Raw genomic sequence first — 18,586 nt, 5'->3', positions numbered from 1 at the left:
AGCGCAACAAAAAGACCCACAGCAAGAGATAATGCCACCACACGCGCGAAACATTTTTGTGCCTCGTAAAAAGGTACAAATCCCCTGAACTAATACAGCATCGTAGCCCGACAGCATGGCGCAACCCGGGCCATCACCATTATCAGGCCGTTCGAGGTTATGTTTGCCGTTGCCCGCGAGCCAGCCGGCTAACATTGCTCTGCAATAGATTCTGTTTTTCTTCACTTGTTCCTTCCCAACAGGACGGCGCTGAGGCGTATTCTTCGCGTTAGCTAGTTATGCTTTGCGCCGCAGCGCGCTTAATGTGATAATATGTTATGCGGACTCAACCGCACACTCCGTCCGCACAATTAAGACCGCGTGCTCTCCGTTGCGGCCTCTGGGGGGCCAAACACATTTCGCGGAACCGGAGCCGGGAGCCGGGCACCGAGAGTCTAGTAGGAACGCCATTCCCGTGCTGGCTTAATGCTGCTGTCTCCAGACTAAAAAACGCCTCAACAGCAGAAGCCCAGATAGCGAACAAAGCGAACGACTTGTAGTTTTTCGCTAACCTCCCCATTATGCGCCAAGCGTTTCACTGAACAAGGTGGGTTTGTAATAAAAAAAGGTGCTCCCGAAAGCGATTCACGAAAGGCTATTCAGTGGAAAGTGAATGGTGAAGAAACGCCAGATAGTGGTTGAAAGAAGCGGAATTTTAGTTCAAGCAGATCGCTGCCCCCAAGTGCCGGTCCAATTTAATTTCGCTCATCAACGCTTTAGCCCTCCCCGTAAGGCCAATGAGAAACGGATTCTACTCCGATTGTGCAGATTACTTCATCATGTTTCAAGCCCGTAGTGTGAACAGGTATAATCTTCGTTCATCAATTCATTGCGGCAAGAACTGACGACATCAACATTTACCATTCATAAGAGCAGATGGATAATTTCACTTCAAGTAGCCGTTCTCAGGGAGCACGACTTTATCGCAAAATTTAATTGATGCGTCTGTACGCGAGCTGAACTCGAAAACTTTTTACAATTTCGTTTCTGTGGGTCGTGGTTCGTGACTTTCCGTCGTTCCGGCCGGTCATTCTGGTCATTCTTTTCCCGAGTAACTAACCCCTTCGAAGTGATCAAATTCGACATCCTTTGCTCCCTGGACAGCTCTCCACCGTACGTAATTTGGACAGTCAATTTTTAAAATGCAATCTATTTGATTAACTCGGTGAAAAAAATTGACCCGTCAGGCCGCGTTGTTTATCAACTTTTGGCAATCTGGACCCGACCCGGCGCTGCATAGAATCTAAATTGAGCGATTTCCCTTATCGCGTGCCCTTCTGTCGTCGTGAAAGTAAATAATCCGCACGCTCCGCTCTTCTGTGGAGGTGTCGCGCCTGGTGAACAAAAAGACCGCAAGCAATAACCGTAACATTTTATCAGCGATCAACTTTCATGAAATGGAGAATCATAGGGGGGCATATATCCTTCTTTTGGCTTGTCAGCGGCACACACAAGGACGGCGTGATTCACGGCGGGTCTGAACGCACTCGACCATGCACGCGTTTCCGGTTTGGCGTCACCGTTATTTTAAATTCAATTATCGATCACAAATTCGGACCACTGGGGATCGGCAATAAAAATGATTCCCGGCCGCCGGCGCCAGTACAGACATCAAGTGCAGGGCTCCGAAAACCCTGGCCTGGCCGGCTTCGCACGGACCGGAAACGGTAGAAAGTGTTCGATTAAATATGCATGGCCAACATTTATTTGCTCACAAAATATTGATTCTATTCTTCACTATTCGCTAGGTTTTGGTGGCTTCCGGCACCGGGCCCCAGCGCAGCAAGGCATTTATTTAATGGAGTGTTTGGTTTTTATTTTCCAACGTTTGATTAAACCTGGGAATTTAAATTGCATTATTCAGTATGCAATCTTTGCGCCGCGCCCTGTCAGGTGCAACTAATCTCTTCTGGCCTGGCCGAGCGAGGGCGCGCGAGCGTGAAGAAAACTGAACTGTGAAATTTAATAACGTGCCTGAGAGACACCCACTGATTTTGCGATTAAATATGGCTGGACAATGGCAATCAATAGAACCCCGAGCTTGTCTGGCCAGCCGAACGTGATCAATCGTCTGTAACCCGCGCAAAGTAAACAGTGCGGAGGAATGATGTTTATTTATTATCAAAAACGTTGAATGAATTGTCAGAAAAATGAAAGTAAACCAGCAGACAAGAAGATGCTCAGGCTTAATTTGGTGGAAAAAGAAAGCACACAAATCAATGAGTTGCAACCCACTTGCAGACTGTGGAAACCCTGGCCTATAACGCCGAGTAGATTGGACAGATTGGCACGTGCTTCGCAGAAACCGCGCAAGTACAAGATCCCGGGAAGTATTCCTGTCTCTGGAGAATACCCCAAAGCCCGATGATAATTTTATCGTGCAAATCACACCACCAGGAAACTACAGAATACGCCATAGGCCATGCCCTCTTGCACCGGGAAGTTTCACAGTTCAGAGTTTATCTTGCCATTTTTCCCGCCCAAGGTGCCCGGAAGTTTGTTCGAGATCGAATTAAACTTTTTCAGTTCGAACTTTATGAACTCTAGCACCTGTGTTATGCTGGCCCTCGAAGCCACACGTTCGACTCGGTTCGTTTTCTTTTTATCTTGAAAATTCGAACTCGGAATTAAATTCAATCTCTCCCGGTTGGAGCCGGCGCAGTACCCGGATTGATAGATGGCGCTCGTGCAGGGATATCATACGCTCGTGCTCCCTTGCCAAAGCCACCAGCAGGTGATGACATTCACAGGACTAATGATGGCGCACGGAAGAAACTTTCGGCAGAGCGCCACGCTAGCACCGCGGTCCGTGGGGAAAATGGGTGAGCTTGCGAGCATAATGTTGACCGAGCGCTGCGCCGTCGAAAACCGCGTGGCGCGCTGATAAGACCCGGCGCTGAGAAAACTTTGCCCAAACCACCAGCCACGGGCTGTCATACTCATGAGCCGAGCTCTAATTTGGCTTCCGTCAACCGGCCCAGATCGGGCGGCCGATATGATCTAATGTAATGAAAAGTTTGTCATTGTTCCTGTGCTCAACTCACGGAAAGATCGGTTTCTGGTTGCGGTTTTCGCGGCGGACGGGAGGCATCGAGGGGTTTTCGTCTGCACTATTCAGCTAATTTAAACATAGAGCCCGATTTCGATCATCTTCGCAAGCACCATGACGGCAGCGCTGGTACATCCCTTATTTCACATTTCTCGATATTAACCGTAACCCTAAAGGCTCATGTAATGATGCTCTCTGCTGCGGTGCATACCCTAGTGAGACAGTAAAATAAATTGCTCAGATGAAGCAAGGCCGCCAAAACCTGACATAAATTAGAAACCATCTTCCTTCGAGTCCCCTCCCGGCCGGAGATGAGAATTTTCTCGGCTCAAAGTCAGGTATACCGACGGGAACCACGACCAGAAAGAATCTTCAACCAAAGTCCCGCCCAGCTTCGGTAGCATAAAAATGTATCCAGCAGACCTGAACCGGTTCCGCCTACTTAGGTTTCGGCAAAAAATCATTCAGCAGAACGCAATGCTCGCAGCAACCATCGCCACGTCGAAAGAATGCTAATGTCATGCAAGAAAGCGAGCTGCAGGAAGCCCTTTCGCCCGGGGGCTTTCCGGGGCCTGAAATGGGCCTGCGGAAAGGATTGGGAAAGAGACTACACTCGGTAAGGATTTCTGCGAAGAGAATGATTATACATCTCTTTGTACTGCCCTTAAATTTTCAACGCAACGCCTAAGCGCACTCACGCCCCGCTAAACTCAATTTGTATCGATCATCAGTTCGCCCGGAAAGGATACACGGAACGGAATCACGGAGCCGCGGTGTGCGATGGTATCTTGGCAGCACCCGTATCTTGCCCGAGAGGATCTCTGCCGTCAGTTTCGGTTGCGGGGCAAAGGTAAAAGATTGACAGACACTTTTGGGCCTGTGGAGCTGTGAGGCTTACCTTTTCTATGGCGGGCCGATGGATGTTATCGAAGACCGGCTTAGAGTTCCCACTTTCGAAAGGTCGGCGGGCCACATTTACATCATTGCCACATTATCCAGCTATTGACTTCCGAGTGTACGGAGAACTTTATTCCCTCTCCGCACTGGCGACACCGTGGAGCATAAAACATAAGGGGCGCACTTCAGACAAGGCGGCCAATCGATACTAAGGCTTGAAGTGTTTTTTACGTGATTATTCCCTTTTTGCTGTTAATGTTCACCCATATTAATGCAGCTCGATTTACGGCACCAGAAATGAACGACACCTCAGGGACCACACTTCAGTTGGTTACAACTTTCGACACTCCGCACAGGTACAGGGCCGGTGGCCGTCGAACACAGGACGTCTGGTGACCCGCCTAGGAGCTCAGCTGCATCGTGATTCACTCGTACGCTCGCTCTCTGCCTTAAGTTTGCCGATTATCACACCTCCACTACATAATCACTGGCACAAACACATACGTCAACCTTCCTATCATACGAACACAAAGACACACTCTGCCGCTAAGCACCTTTCCAATCAAGCATCTGGACCCCTGGGTGGAGATTTGCATTCGGCGGGCATTATTTATACATTCACTACTTCATTAAAACCTTCCCGATCGGTACACTTCTGGCGCTCGCGATCAGTAATCGACGGGGCGCAAATATGTTTTCCTACTCTCGTATCCTTCGAACAACCTCCACGTCGGTCTCCCCGGACTACCCCAGCGAACGGAACTACGGAAATCCCCACCTTCCTTTCTGGGAGCCCCCGGCCTAACGGCTTCAAATTCCTTCCGAACGATGGCCGCTTCACAATGCAACGACCGCCCGATTCCACATGAACCGCACGTGTACGGTCGTGGTCGGGTCGTGCGATTGCGCCCCTCCCTTTCCCGGCAGCCGCATGCTGAGCCAAGCGACATTCAACCGAAAGCTTTCTTCGTCTAACGATTATTATCCTTTTGAATAATTTACTAGCGGCACCGGCAGAAACAGTGGCAACAGCAGTGTCCGGATCCTGGCGTTCTGGGGGGCTCTTCAATGCCCGCGCCTCCTTCAGAAAGCTCCCGCCAGTAGACTACAAAGTTATACCGTTGAAGTGAGGCGCACCAGGCGCCTCCATCGCACCGAAACGGGGAACGTAACGCGTAACGGGCACCGTACTGGCGCTACTGCTGGACAGCTGCTGGCTATCGCTGTCTCGATCACCGACGCATACACACGCTTTATGCACGGCCAAGCGAAACCGATACGTGTTAGCCTTCGAACCGCGGTGGTCGAGAAGCTGAAACCACACTGAGCACCACTGAGTACGATCCGCTGCGAATGACGTCCCGGCGACTACTGCCCAACTACGGCCCAGCGTGCCGGCAACTCCAGCACGCAAGCCTTTCCGACGGCGTGTGAGAGCTCCACCACCAATCGATCGTCGAGCTATGCGAAAGGGACGCGAGATCCATAGTTTGTTGTCCTCCAGCCGGGCCAAACCCTTGGAATAGGATGCTGCGAAGCATGAGCGCCGAATGAACTCGCCCGACACTCAGGTTCGTTTCGTCATCGACACGAAAATCGTGTCGTATTTTCGAGTTCCATTCATGAACCGAAGTCGGCCTCGCGTCTCAGCTGCTTCGGAACGTGGCTGTTGATTTTATTTTCTTTTCGCATCATACCTGTTGATTCCAACTGTCCATTCTCTTATCTTTTGTAAACTCCTTTTTGACCCTCTCGAAAGGCCATCAAAATCGCAAACCCTTCCTTCTCTGTAACACGCTTCGTACAATCGTTTATTTATTACCGAACTTCAGATCGTCACTGCACGAATATCCAGGATGTGACCTGACCAATTCGTTGTTGAGCACAGTGGACCACAATCAACCGCACGAAGGTTAGGAAAAAAGAAATAATATCGAGTAGATCCTATTTCAATGTCCTTATAATGTTCTAATCCCTGATCATTGAGAAGCAAAATGAGACCAGAAAGAACTGAATTGCCCCTACCACCTAAAGGAGATGCCACCGGTAGTCACCGGCCCGTGACATTGATCTTCATCCACAGGCAAATTTGTCGATCCCACTAAACCATGCTGTCAGGCCGGTGTTTTATGTCATTCCTCGTCTCCGTAAGAGGGGCAGACGAACGTCGTGAACGTCGGTGAGAGTGGCCGAACCATAGAATGTGAGCGAATGCTCACTCTTAGAATGGATCGTTCTTTCGTGTCCGCCGAAAGACCCCAGGATCTTCGCTAGCGGCTCTGGGCCGTTGGCTATATTTAGTGCTCAGCGCCCAGAACCAGAAAGGCTTGTTAGTAGTGTACCGGGAGCGACGCACTTCAAAAGAGAGGAACTGTGAGAGACATTCTTATTTCCACATTCTCAACTCCACCGATCACTTTACGGCGCAACGTGAAACGCTCGCAGCATGATGATCACCGCCGTCGACTCGCCAGTGTCGAGATCGAGCTCAGCGCTGTCAGACCGTCATCATCGCGCCGGATACTGGTCAGCACACCACACTCTTTGCAAACGGATCGTGATTTGTTTGAAAGCTTCTCCCGGATGTGCCAATATCTCGCGTTCGATTCGATCGCTTTATTTGCGCCATCAACACTTCCCTAATGAGGGAGTCCTCGATAGTCTAAGTGGCTGACAACAATACAATCATCTAGCTCGCGACTTGAAGGATCTGTCGTGTGTGAAGTGTCCCGTGTGTGAAAGGACACTCCTCGGAAGTAGCACAAAAAAGTCCTTTCAAGTACGTGCGAAGCAACTACCTACCGCGCCGGCAGTGAAAAAAGGGGTTCTGCATCGTGTGTCTAATTATACGTCAATTAATTAATTACGCCACACTTTAGTGGGGGCAAACAAAACGGACCGCGTGACACGCGAAGATAGCCGTGGTCCCGTTGCAAGGTGCAGCCAAAACGGACGGCCGTGGTCAGTGTAGAAGAGAACCATACCTAGAGAGCTTGGTTCTGACAGTGGTTCGTTCAATTTAACGGAATTGCGCACATGCGGCCCTTGCCTCGGGGAAAGCGTGGCCGCAAAAAAGTTAATATAAAAACCACGGGGCCAGCTGCAAATGCCAAGTTGAGCGACCCGACCCGCGGACCGCGCGACTAGAGATGATCACGGCCAGTGGACACGGCAATGCTGCGTACACAGGTGGTTGCCGGCGGTGGCCAAGTAAAAATTATCGACCATGTGAAATAATTATCCACGCCCCAGTGGCAGAGCTCGTCGAGTGTCTACATTAATCGTTACGCCCCGGTAGCGGTCGTGGTTGGGCCAGTGTACGTGTGCGTGTTAGGTGCGTTTGTAGGTGTGGGAGAGGATCATCCGCCTTTCGGGGAACTATAAGCATAATAATACGATCAATCCGAGAGCCGGCCGTCGTGCTGACATTGGCGCCATCACCGGTGAGGATATGCAACGCGCGCAGCACCAACACGTGATGCTGATTCTTTTACTGTTCCTCTTGGGTGAGTTACGCAAAAGGCCATCCGTTTTACATTAATTTTAATTAAAGCTTTCAACCTACATCAATTCGATTTAGACTATTTTTTCAAACATCACCGTAAATCATCATAAATTATGGAACGAAATCCCAGTTCAAATGCGTAGCACCTCGCATTGTGCAACGTAATTACCTAAGTGACGAAACGGCTAATCCCCCTGGTGGACAGTCGTTACGCGACTGCAGCCCTGCATCGTCACAAGATAAACGTGCAAAATAACGAGCTGCCAGCCCTCGTTATATCAATCGCAACGCCGCATATCACGCTGGTTCCGTGTGGTTTTGGGATGCACGAAATTTATGCACGAGTATCCCGCATAAATCCGTTCGCACTTTGGCCAGGCGCAACAAAAACAAATGGCGCCGAGAATGGAAAAAAGGACAACGTAAAACGTGTGCTGCTGTCGGTGCACCCGTGGGTTAGTGCACGTGGCCTTCGGGATCTCGTTAACGGGCAGGTATCGTGTGCGATATATCCTTCGCTTACGGCGGCATTATAATCAGCAATGAGTTCTGAGTGGGAAACCCGCCCCTGGGCTGGGCTGTAATTTTCGATGGCGATTGTACTGAAACGTGACTCAATCATCGCTTGCCGACTGCCCGTAGTCGCCCCGAAAAAGGTGCCCCCAGTTTTTACAGCGACTTCCTCGGTTCGGTTCGGAATTCTCAGGAGACTTCGGCAAGGTGCAGCGGACGTAACGGACCGTGGGGAAACGGAACATAAAATCTCATAAAATTAGACCCTGGCGCGTGAAATGCGGTGCGGTGAGCGTAAAATGGTGTGACCGAAATAATCTGATCCTTTCGAACCCGTCCGCGGCTTTGAAAACAAAACGAGAAATTCCTTCGTTCGAGTGCCACAGCCCGACAGTCCGATGTGCGTAAACAAACATCACGAGCGAACATGGATGTCTTTTCGGCCACGCTTTACAAAACGCGTCAGGATTACCAGAAAACTAATGGCCGCTATCGGCTGTGGAACTATCCATAAGCTCGCCGCATTTATTGCGCAGCGCGCGTAGTGAAATCCGTGGCGACCCAAAAATGATATCCCATTCTCCCGAAGGGCACACTTAAAATACTGCCCAACAGGCCGCACCGCGATCCGATTTCTGTCTTCGGCGAAGAATGTGTTGCGAATTTTTCAACGACGACACATTGTTGTGTCCTGGTGGTCGTCGCCCGATCGCCATGCATGATGAGCTCAGCGCCCGACGGGTTCGCGATGGCGAATTTTTCGAACCAATAATGGTGGACCGAAATGTACGAAGCTCGCATTTTGAACATGAAACCCAAATCCAACGGTCGATGGCGTACAAATAAACCGAGCGTTACGACACCACCGGCGCCGTCACCGGTCTACGGTCTCCGAAGTCAACAGCTAGTTAAGATTGATGATGCGAATAATGTGAGGCCTCTGGGACCGCGGGTAGAGAGCAGCATAAACTGACCTCGCACGCCGGGCCGGACAAGGGGGCCGTTCACAGGGGCGGTTAGTTTCGAGTGAGAAAGCCACCCAAGGCACATACATCATGCTTCACCGCGCTCATCAATTATCACTCTAAATTTAACGTAAATCATTCGTGATATTTATACATACTAAAACAAGACTCGAAACAACTGTTTTCAAAACATACGAATATTCCTGAGATCGTGTGTAGTCGCGCTTTTCACCAAGCCGTGACGTACCGGGAACCCGTGGCCCGTTGGCGGCAGCAACGGTGGTTGATTGACGTTGGCGCGCTGCCTTGACAGCGCCCAGCCGGCCCCCGCGGCCTGAGTGCACGGCGCGAGGATTATACTAATAAGCGGACAAACCGCCTCCGAGCGAACGGATGGCAAATGTCAGTAATTGTTAAACGATACAGCCAACGCCGACAGACGTGGCGTTACGTACCGCCTCGCTACAGGCATTCATCCCTTTAGAAAAGAGGTCCAGCAAATTAAGCCGTTCCCTGGCGCAGGATTCCGAATAAAACTCCCGAGCCCCTTTAGCGAGACCAAACGTTCGGTGCACCGTCCCATCAGAAGCAGCCGTTTTCATCACGAAAACGGTGGCCTAAATTGTGGAATTAAAGAGAACAGTGCCACTCCCGACCGCGCCTCACGAGCCTTTTTCGGCGACAATTAACGTCACATGGTGCCATTTCACGGGACGCGAAATTCGGGCACTCGCACTCGCAAACTACGTCACCTTTGGCACAACGGTGGCACAATTCATTAATTAACTTCGAGCCCGGCACCACGGAACCACCTTGAGACCCACGCACAGCCAAGGGCACAAGCGCGAGGGATTGTGTGTTGTGGTTTCGCCTTTGGCAGGTTCGGCGAAGAAAATGGACGGCCATAAATTTTACGTGAACCGCGACAGTGACACCGTCATGACTATTGCCACAAGCGCACGCATCCGGCACGAAAAGCAAACAATCCTCAATCCTGTTTGCTGTTGGAGGTGCCGTGTGGGGGTTTGTCTCAATATCTACTCATCCGACGAACGGGTGGGCCCGACACGGCCTGAGTGCGGTGTCGAGAGCGTGACACGTAGCCCGCCAACGTACGTGCTGCAGGTGCGTGTAAGTGCGCCCACCGCCCTAACAAGCGATTCCCGGTAAGTGGCCCCGGGACTTTGTCAGGTGGTTGAATGGGCGACTTTAATGCACGAAAAGTTTCACTAAATGTTGGCGATCCGGCTGAACTCAAAGCTAACATAAAAGGCTAAGATAGTAAAGACGTCCCGTCAAACGGTAAATATTTACAGCCAATCTCAACAATGCATCCCCCCCCCCTCATCATCGCGCGGTGTGAATAATGGCAAATTTGAAATTTCCGAACACCCGAACGAGACGCGAGCGAAACATGAGAAATTATTTCACACGGCGATTAACCCGTCGCTCGGCCTGGCAGGGCCAAGTCAAAGCCGTCGGTCGAGTTTAAAATAGTCGCAAACACATTAGCCTTTGGGGTCCCTCTTCGGGGGGGCGGGCGGCGGAACAGTGAAGGAAAGAAAACGCATCTACCGTAGCGCCCAAAAGGAGGTCCGTCACCGCCAGACGCGCAAATGTGCGTAAAATATGCTTACGGTCGGTCTGTTTGAACGCTGAGACCGGTAATTGACTTCTCGATGGTCGCGGGCCGTGATGCGCGCGGAAAGATGGATGGCTGGCGTGGCGATCCGTGAACACGCCATTACGCTATGAGCGTAGCGTAAAATTAAATAGTCAACTCGCTTCCCACTAACATGCTCCGTGCGTTCCAGGGATGCGCATTCGTGGCTTCCGATGGCGCCTAGTAGTAGTGGGCTCTGCGGTCTAAATCATCCGCGCTTATCAAATGTGAGACAGCGCTCTTTCAGTTCAGTCCATGGCTCATTCTGCTATTTAGATCATGACGATGCACCTGCTGCTAGAACTTGGGCGGCCATAGCTCACGGACGCGGGTGCGCAGTGCTAATAATAATATAAACGCGCGTCAACGGACCTCCAGAGTTTGTAACGTCCGGGTTCTGATTGCTTTCCCTGTCGTTGCAGGTTCGTCGAGCGCCTGGTTCGAGACCAGTTCTTGGCGGACGGCGGAACTTGACGCTCACTATCTGCAACAATGGAACGGACCGTACTTTGACGTGTCCGCGTCGCGAAACGTGACGGTGCGCGAAGGCGAAACAGCGTACCTCACGTGCCGCGTAGAGAACCTGATCAAACACAGCGTATCCTGGATGCGACATCATGACCTACACATACTGACCATCAACCAGATCACGTTTATCTCGGACAACCGGTTCGAGGTGCAACACAGCCGAACGACCGGCGATTGGACGCTCAGGATCCACCGAACAGACAGGAAGGACACCGGTGTCTACGAGTGCCAAATTTCGACCATGCCCGTCAAGAGCTTGCAGCTGTACCTGATCGTTCGCGGTAATGGCCCCAGGCGTCTCTGATTCAGGCGCCGCCCGAGAGTTTGTCGTTTCCAATCAGCCACGGTCGACGCTAATCGGCCAAGTCACTGACAAATGTAGCGCCTCGTAATGGGGAAATTTATGACGGATTACACCGTTAAATAGAACATCCCTCGGCCACATCGCCGTCGGGGGCCGATCCGGGCGATAAAACGGCAACGAGAGAGTTATTCAAAATGGAGGAAAATCACAATTTTGATTTTCTTTTTCCTATCACTGCCCACACGGCTCATAAATACACTTGACACCGACACTAAATCAGTGCACCCATCAAAGCCGCAGCGTGGTCTGGGTCGTCATGCACCGCAAACACACATAAACTATCGCCACACGTCCCAAACCCGGACATGGCTCCAGCGCCATGATATTTAAAGCCAGTCCGCGAGCTTCATTTTGATTCGAAGCGCGCCAAAACCACAGCGCGCTGGCAACCGGAAGCTGCCAGTGGCTACGCCGCATTGCAACTGACACAAACAAAGCAGGCCATCGCGAGCAGTGCCGAGGCGAGGAAAAATGCTTCGCCCTTCGCCGCGGCTGCTTCTTGAAGGGTGCACATTAATAAACAAGCTGCCCACATAAAAGGTCGGGGGGATCTGGTTTATTTGCAAAATGTTTATGCTTACAATTTAAACAAAAGCGTTGCAAACGAACCCGTGAAGATATAACGGCCGGAGATCGCATTGGAGCGATACCCGATCACTGAGCATTCCACAGATCGTTGGCACCCTGTCAGAACGTCCTGTTCGAAAAACGGAAACAACGTTAACTGAACCTGGTAAAAGATCTTAAGGTCCTATTTAGAAATTGCATAAAAGAAAGGCGAAATTTAGAATCTTTAATTAGCACCCACCCTTATGACGTCAATGTTTTAAGCTAAAGACAGAGTAGCGAAGCTGTCTTCACAAACATACTCCACACCAAATGCATGTCATGTCAACCATCAAACCATTCAACATCCGCTTCGCAACAACACACGCTGAATAACGGGGCCGAGTTTCCTTGGCGCGAGCGTTCGAGAATCCAGTTCCCGGCGTGCACCGGCGAAGCAGAACACGAAAATCAAATCCAATGGCCGTTGATGTTGCCATTTATATTCTCGCCGCTGCGGTGACATTTATTTTGACACTCGTAGCTTTATAAATGCGCTGTTCAGACTTATTAAACGGATAATTTACATCACCGTTGACACGTAAGAAAACTGTCCCCGCGAGCGGCATCTCCGGAACGGCGAAAAGAATAACGCCCACAGTGGCCGAAATTCGCCTAGAGGTACCACAGGGTTTTGCACTTTTTCCAAACAGCTCCCAAGAGACGCTGCGGATGGCGCACGGTCCAATAAATTATTACCCACTTAATATTTCACGGCGCTAGTTACGATTTTCAACGCCTTTTTCCGCTGGCCCGCTGGGTCGCGACATTCTAATGACACCCAAATCAACAAGACGGCGTCCCATAGGGACGCCCCGCCCCGCCCGGGCGTCACTTTCACTTTCCAGATATTTATGATTTCTTAAGCTTGGACAACTAACGGCTCAGTTTGACAAACGACAACCTCCGCCCCACCGGGGTCCTGAGAGGCACTGATTATCATAAATCTCTTCTCCAGGCGAGGAGGAGCTGGTGAGACGACAGGACGACATACTTTACGACATTCCGCCCTCTTCCGCGGAACCGAACGGGATGCGAACCGAAGACGCCTACGGCCGGATGTACGCGGATCGTGTGAATGGTAAGGGAGAACCGGGGGGGTCGCGAAGGTTTGAAGTAACTATTGAGCGTGTAGATTATGTGTTTCTAGCGGTCACAACGCAAATCCTCGAGGGTTCGATCGTGTACGGCTACAAGGGTCAGAATCTGAACATTACCTGCATCGTCAATCATAACTACGACCGGCGACCCAACCACATCATCTGGTATCACAAAAATGACGTGCGTACCCCGAACTGCCGCCCAGCATCCCCGTAAGCATCGGATAACCTCTCCTCGTACATTTTCAGATCGTGGCCTACGAGTCGCTGCGTAAACGGGAACGATCGCCCCTTAATAGCATCACTTCGTACCACCTGATAAGGGACGCCGAGTTCGATGACGCCGGAAACTACACCTGCGCACCGGAACTGTACTCAACTGCCAGCACCATTGTGCGCATCTTGGACGGTAAGTTACTGCAGCGCAGCAGATATTAGACGACTATTTTCCATGAAGGCTTATTACCTCGTTTTTTTCTAGGCGAAGAAGCACAGGAGTTAAACGGTGGCCTACGGTTAAACGGTACTACGTTCTGTTTCCTAGTTTTGCTAGTCTCACTGTGCATACTCTACAATCATCGCGACCGGATGAGTTAGTGAGGAGAACATGCTTTGTACATGCTATAAATAAAGTTGCTTAAATGATTTCGCGGCTTCGATTGGGTGTTCATTATGTTGTTGTAGATGTAGAATAATCATCAAAAAACATCGTTCCTATTTGAAATATAATAATATATATAATAGTTTCATAAATTACGTTGAAGAGGTTGCACCGTTCGAATCAAATTTATGTGGGCATGGTTTTCACCGGGCGGCCAGTCATTTGTCAGTTGGAGAAAGGAAGTGTGAACGCAGGATATATTATTAAAATGATTAACTAATAATTAAACGAAAATTTATATAATTAGCACAGCAGCATTGCGTAACGGAAAATTTGAACAGGTAGAGCCACAGTTGATAACCTGTGTATACCGCTCACATTCTCTATCAACCTTGATCACCTTTTTAAACGTTGAACGGGCCGAAAAACGAGAGAGAATAGGAACTATGAGACAAAAGTGAATCAGGCGGTCAGAAAAATACCAAAATTGATTTTCCACAAAGGAATTTGGGACAAAATAATGAAGAATGAAAAGAATTGTTTATTTTGGAGAGGGATATATTTTGAGTCTATATAAGTGCGGAACGGCAGAAAATAATGAATGAAAGGCGCAAGCGTGCGCGTCTAACCCTAATCCAGTACCCAGCAATGCCAAAAAGAACAACAGTAATTTTTTCACCTAAACCGTACACGTACAAAAGCATAAAATCCCGGCAAAAACCAGTAATGAAAGATGAAAAAAGGACGAAGCGACAAAAAGAGTCGGGGATCAAGTTGACCACCTTTTTTAAACCTTGGTTTATACATCGTGATGTGACAGCTGTCAAATAACAGAAAGACAAAAATACGCGTTGCTCGCTACGTTAATATAATAATATATAATATAATAATATAATAAAATAATACGTTAATACGTTAATATAATACGCTGCGTAAGCTTCTGTGTGCGGAGTCCTTCTGTTCTGGGCCATCCCAAACCAAAAATATGTCGGACGAAGTGGCCAAAGCACAGGCTGCAGCTGCCGATGCCGACGATACGATCTTTGGCAAAATCCTGCGCAAAGAAATCCCCTGCCAATTCATCTATGAAGACGACAGGGTAAGTTTCATCTGTCTGCGGAGCGCTTCCCGCGGAACCTTTAACCCGTTTTCCGCTTTCCAGTGCGTTGCATTTCACGATGTAAACCCCCAGGCCCCGGTGCACTTTCTAGTGATTCCTCGGAAGCCCATTTCGCAGCTGTCGAAAGCAGCGGAAGAGGATGAGGCACTGCTGGGCCATTTGATGCTGGTCGGCAGGAAAGTAGCATCCGAACAGGGACTTGAGGAAGGCTTCCGCGTAGTAGTAAACGATGGCAAAAACGGAGCACAGTCGGTTTACCATCTTCATCTACATTTCCTGGGCGGCAGACAGATGAAGTGGCCCCCGGGCTAATGGGCCCTCTCGAGCGCATGTATGCCTTTGAAAACTTATCGGATGCGAAATAAAGCTTCAGCCTATGATCATCAGAGTCAACTCGAGCTTGTATAATCGTTCACTTATATTAAGATACACTTTCCGACACCGAGTTAGTACTGAGAAAGCTGTATGCACTTACTACTGGCGCCGTACCTGTTTGCGCCGAAAGCGTTGGGAATGGTCCACTTATCGCCGAGCTGGTGTAATTTGTGGCGTACTTTCTTCCTGTTTCTCGATTGTAGTACTTGCGTTCAATCACCTTGTCGAAGAAACGGGCCAACTTTACAGAATCCGTAGTTCCTGCCGCCAACGAGCGGGCCTCGTGACAGTTGAGGCAAATTTCCTGTGCACCGCACTGCTCCGCTATGCTGCCTACCGACGTCCGGTTCACAATTTTCTGTTTGTGGCTCTCGTCCAGCATGTCCAGCTTGGTGCCGATGACCAGTATAGGAATCTGGCAAGTTTGAAACTGATAAATAGTGTTCATTACGAATATCCTTGTCGAGCGATGCTCCGGCGAGGGTGCGATATTTACCTGCGTTGAGCCCAGAAATTGCTCCGGATCTATGTCGAGCATGTCGTTGCCTTTCAGCACGTCCTTTCCGTCTTTGTTGAGGATTTCAACCAGCCATCGTTGGAGGTTTTCGTGGCTCTTCCGGTTAGTTAGGTCGTGCACGAGAACAATGCCGTGCGTTGGATGGTAAAACACGCCTCGGGTGTTCGTGTGGCTGATGGAGCCTCCTACGTCCCATAGTTCGACGAAGAACGAGTTTTGTGCCGATGTGCCTTCCTTGTACTCGTGCAGCTTTACTTCCACGGAAGAACCGACCGTCCAGCCGGGCGAGGTAAGCGGCTCGTTGTTCGCAATCAGGTGCGTGAGCGACGTTTTCCCGACTCCTGCAAAGGACACGTAATTCAGAGCGTTGCTCTTCGTTGAATTATACACCAGCAACGGATAATTTGAAGTCATAGCGAAAGCCCTCCAAATTCTACATTTTCTCGGCAATTTTTACAATATAAACAAAGCAAAAAAAAATAAATATAAACAATATAAACACAAATGCCAGTGCTGGCAGCGAAGCGAAAACGGGCAAGCAGCACTCATTTGACATCCCGGCAGCACTGCCCAGAGGTGTGCCAACTTTCAACATGGCGCACCGCTGAACGGGTTGTGGCCAGTCGAGTGAGCAGAAAAACCGATTAATTAGCACCAACCGCCTGATTGACCGATTAATAGCACAGCCGCTATGCCGCTTGTTACCTGAGTCGCCAACAACCAGCACGCGCACCTTGTCGATTGCCGCCATATTGTTGTGTTGTTGTGTTGTGTTGTGTTGTGTTGAAATGGCCTGCCTTCTTGGAACGAAAACTGGCCACTTGGAACTGGCCGCCGCCGCTGAGTGAAAACACAATCACGCCGTACGCGGACGCGCTGAGCCGCCATCGTGACAAAAAAGAGACAGCGAGATACGCTAAAAGGAAGTGAGAAGAGTGCGAGCCAAGAGCTGAGTGAGTTACTATTTGTTTTGATTCCGGTTCTAGGCAACTCACGCGCCCGTGGAGCTCATGCATCGCTGACAAATAGATTTAAATTTTGACCCGAGGTTTTCCATTTATCCGTTTCTGACTGGTTCTGACATTATTTATAGTTATTTGTTTTCTTTTCGAATCAGGCGCCTATTCAGTGCGCGTTTGTATAAAACGGAGCCTTACAGGAACGGAGAATGGGTGATCAACGGTACGTTACCGAGATTCCGAGCAGCTTAAAGCAGCTGGCCAGGCTGGTGGTACGTGCTTTCTACACAATCGAGGACGCGCTGGTGGTGGACATGCTGGTCCGGAATCCCTGCATGAAGGAAGACGATATCTGCGAGCTGTTAAAGTTTGAGCGTAAAATGCTGCGAGCCCGCATCTCGATTTTGCGGACCGACAAATTTCTACAAGTGCGGCTTAAAATGGAAACCGGGCCCGACGGAAAGGCGCAGAAAGTGAATTACTATTTCATCAACTACAAAACGTTCGTGAACGTGGTTAAGTACAAGCTGGATCACATGCGCAAACGCATGGAGACGGAGGAACGGGATGCCACGAGCCGGGCGAGTTTCAAGTGTCCTTCCTGCAACAAAACCTTCACCGATCTCGAGGCGGACCAGCTGTACGATTTCAGTACGGACGAATTTCGCTGCACGTACTGCGGCAGCGCGGTTGAGGAAGACAGTTCGGCACTACCGAAGAAGGACTCAAGACTGTTACTAGCTAAATTCAACGAGCAAATGCAACCATTGTACGACCTGCTACGGCAGGTAGAAGGCATCAAACTCGCCCCGGAGATCCTCGAACCTGAACCCGTGGACATAGACACGATACGAGGGTACGTGAAGAATAATGGAAGCACCCAAGGGACCGTTTGTTCACCGTTATCTCTTGTCTTTTCCAGAATTGCCAAACCCACCACCAAAGCACCGACGGAGCAATGGTCCGGCGAAGCAACGAGGTCGAGCGGATTTGCCGTGGAAGAGACACGGGTAGATATTACGATTGGTGATACGGACACGCTGGACACATCGTCACAGCGTAAGGATCGTCCGGTCTGGATGACCGAGTCGACCGTAATTGCAAACGATATGGACGAAAACTCAGTCGATGCCATCCTGGAGAAAGCTGCCTTCACCTCCACACAGCCATCACCGATCGGTGGGAACAATATCAGTGGCAGTATTAACAATAACGTGTCGACGAACATTATGTCGACTCGCGGCCGCAAGGAAGCGGACGATATCATGTCGGTGTTGCTTCAGCACGAGAAGCAGAGCGCTAGCAACACGACCAACGAGGCGGTCCGCGGGCTGGCACATAACAACGACGGCAACTCGAGTGATACCAGCGATGATGATCGTGATATCGAGAACGCCGAAATTCCTACCGTAGAAATCATTGACTCCGATTCCGAAGACGATATGCCGACTGTAACGGTGGCGGGTAGACCTTATCCGTTGGATGAAATCAACGACACGCTGATTGCAGATATGACGCCGCAGGAGAAGGAAACCTACATACAAGTGTATCAAGACCATTTCAGTCACATTTACGATTAAACTTAGGCGCATGCAAACAATAAATGTTAACGAAGATATGTTTCTCGAAATTCGATGTTTCGCGAAATTGAAAAACGACAAATTACCAGAGAACCTCAAGCAGAGAAGCGGTAAGAAATGCCCGATACGTACGCAGCCAGTTGTCAAAATCCACTGTTTCCAATGAGTTTGTTTACTAATCGTCCGTAGCAAAAACGTAGAAACC

The 18,586-nt window shown here is 49.9% G+C and overlaps 4 protein-coding genes across 7 annotated transcripts; 3 read left to right on the top strand and 1 right to left on the bottom strand.

Annotated features, from left to right (window-relative positions):
- Window positions 1–6,506: 6,506 nt before the first annotated feature.
- On the top strand, window positions 6,507–13,851 carry LOC131216364 (zwei Ig domain protein zig-8-like). 2 transcript variants are annotated; one of them, XM_058210835.1, is made up of 6 exons: window positions 6,507–7,491; window positions 11,054–11,440; window positions 13,088–13,210; window positions 13,280–13,410; window positions 13,479–13,638; window positions 13,711–13,851. In XM_058210835.1, exons 1-6 carry the CDS (start codon window positions 7,437–7,439, stop codon window positions 13,824–13,826), a joined length of 972 nt encoding a protein of 323 aa, XP_058066818.1. In that variant the 5' UTR covers window positions 6,507–7,436; the 3' UTR covers window positions 13,827–13,851. The 2 variants fall into 2 exon arrangements, with proteins under 2 accessions (XP_058066818.1, XP_058066817.1); XM_058210834.1 differs by having other exon boundaries at window positions 13,265–13,410.
- A 789-nt stretch (window positions 13,852–14,640) lies between these two features.
- On the top strand, window positions 14,641–15,338 carry LOC131209011 (adenosine 5'-monophosphoramidase HINT1). Its single transcript, XM_058201979.1, has 2 exons — window positions 14,641–14,929; window positions 14,993–15,338. The coding sequence occupies exons 1-2, from the start codon at window positions 14,816–14,818 to the stop codon at window positions 15,260–15,262; spliced, it is 384 nt and encodes a 127-aa protein (XP_058057962.1). The 5' UTR covers window positions 14,641–14,815; the 3' UTR covers window positions 15,263–15,338.
- Window positions 14,942–16,670, bottom strand: LOC131208998 (rab-like protein 3). Of its 2 annotated transcripts, none has more exons than XM_058201960.1 (3): window positions 16,548–16,670; window positions 15,822–16,183; window positions 14,942–15,755 (listed from the first exon to the last, which is right to left on the bottom strand). In XM_058201960.1, the coding sequence occupies exons 1-3, from the start codon at window positions 16,591–16,593 to the stop codon at window positions 15,372–15,374; spliced, it is 792 nt and encodes a 263-aa protein (XP_058057943.1). In that variant the 5' UTR covers window positions 16,594–16,670; the 3' UTR covers window positions 14,942–15,371. The 2 variants fall into 2 exon arrangements, with proteins under 2 accessions (XP_058057943.1, XP_058057950.1); XM_058201967.1 differs by having other exon boundaries at window positions 14,944–15,740.
- Window positions 16,526–18,381, top strand: LOC131208964 (general transcription factor IIE subunit 1). 2 transcript variants are annotated; one of them, XM_058201917.1, is made up of 3 exons: window positions 16,526–16,795; window positions 16,960–17,657; window positions 17,724–18,381. In XM_058201917.1, exons 2-3 carry the CDS (start codon window positions 17,011–17,013, stop codon window positions 18,379–18,381), a joined length of 1,305 nt encoding a protein of 434 aa, XP_058057900.1. In that variant the 5' UTR covers window positions 16,526–16,795; window positions 16,960–17,010. The 2 variants fall into 2 exon arrangements, with proteins under 2 accessions (XP_058057900.1, XP_058057908.1); XM_058201925.1 differs by having other exon boundaries at window positions 16,936–17,657.
- Window positions 18,382–18,586: the final 205 nt, after the last annotated feature.

This window comes from Anopheles bellator, chromosome 1 (assembly GCF_943735745.2).
Source record: "Anopheles bellator chromosome 1, idAnoBellAS_SP24_06.2, whole genome shotgun sequence".
Lineage (NCBI taxonomy): Eukaryota > Metazoa > Arthropoda > Insecta > Diptera > Culicidae > Anopheles > Anopheles bellator.
This window is presented reverse-complemented; position numbering and strand designations above follow the sequence as displayed.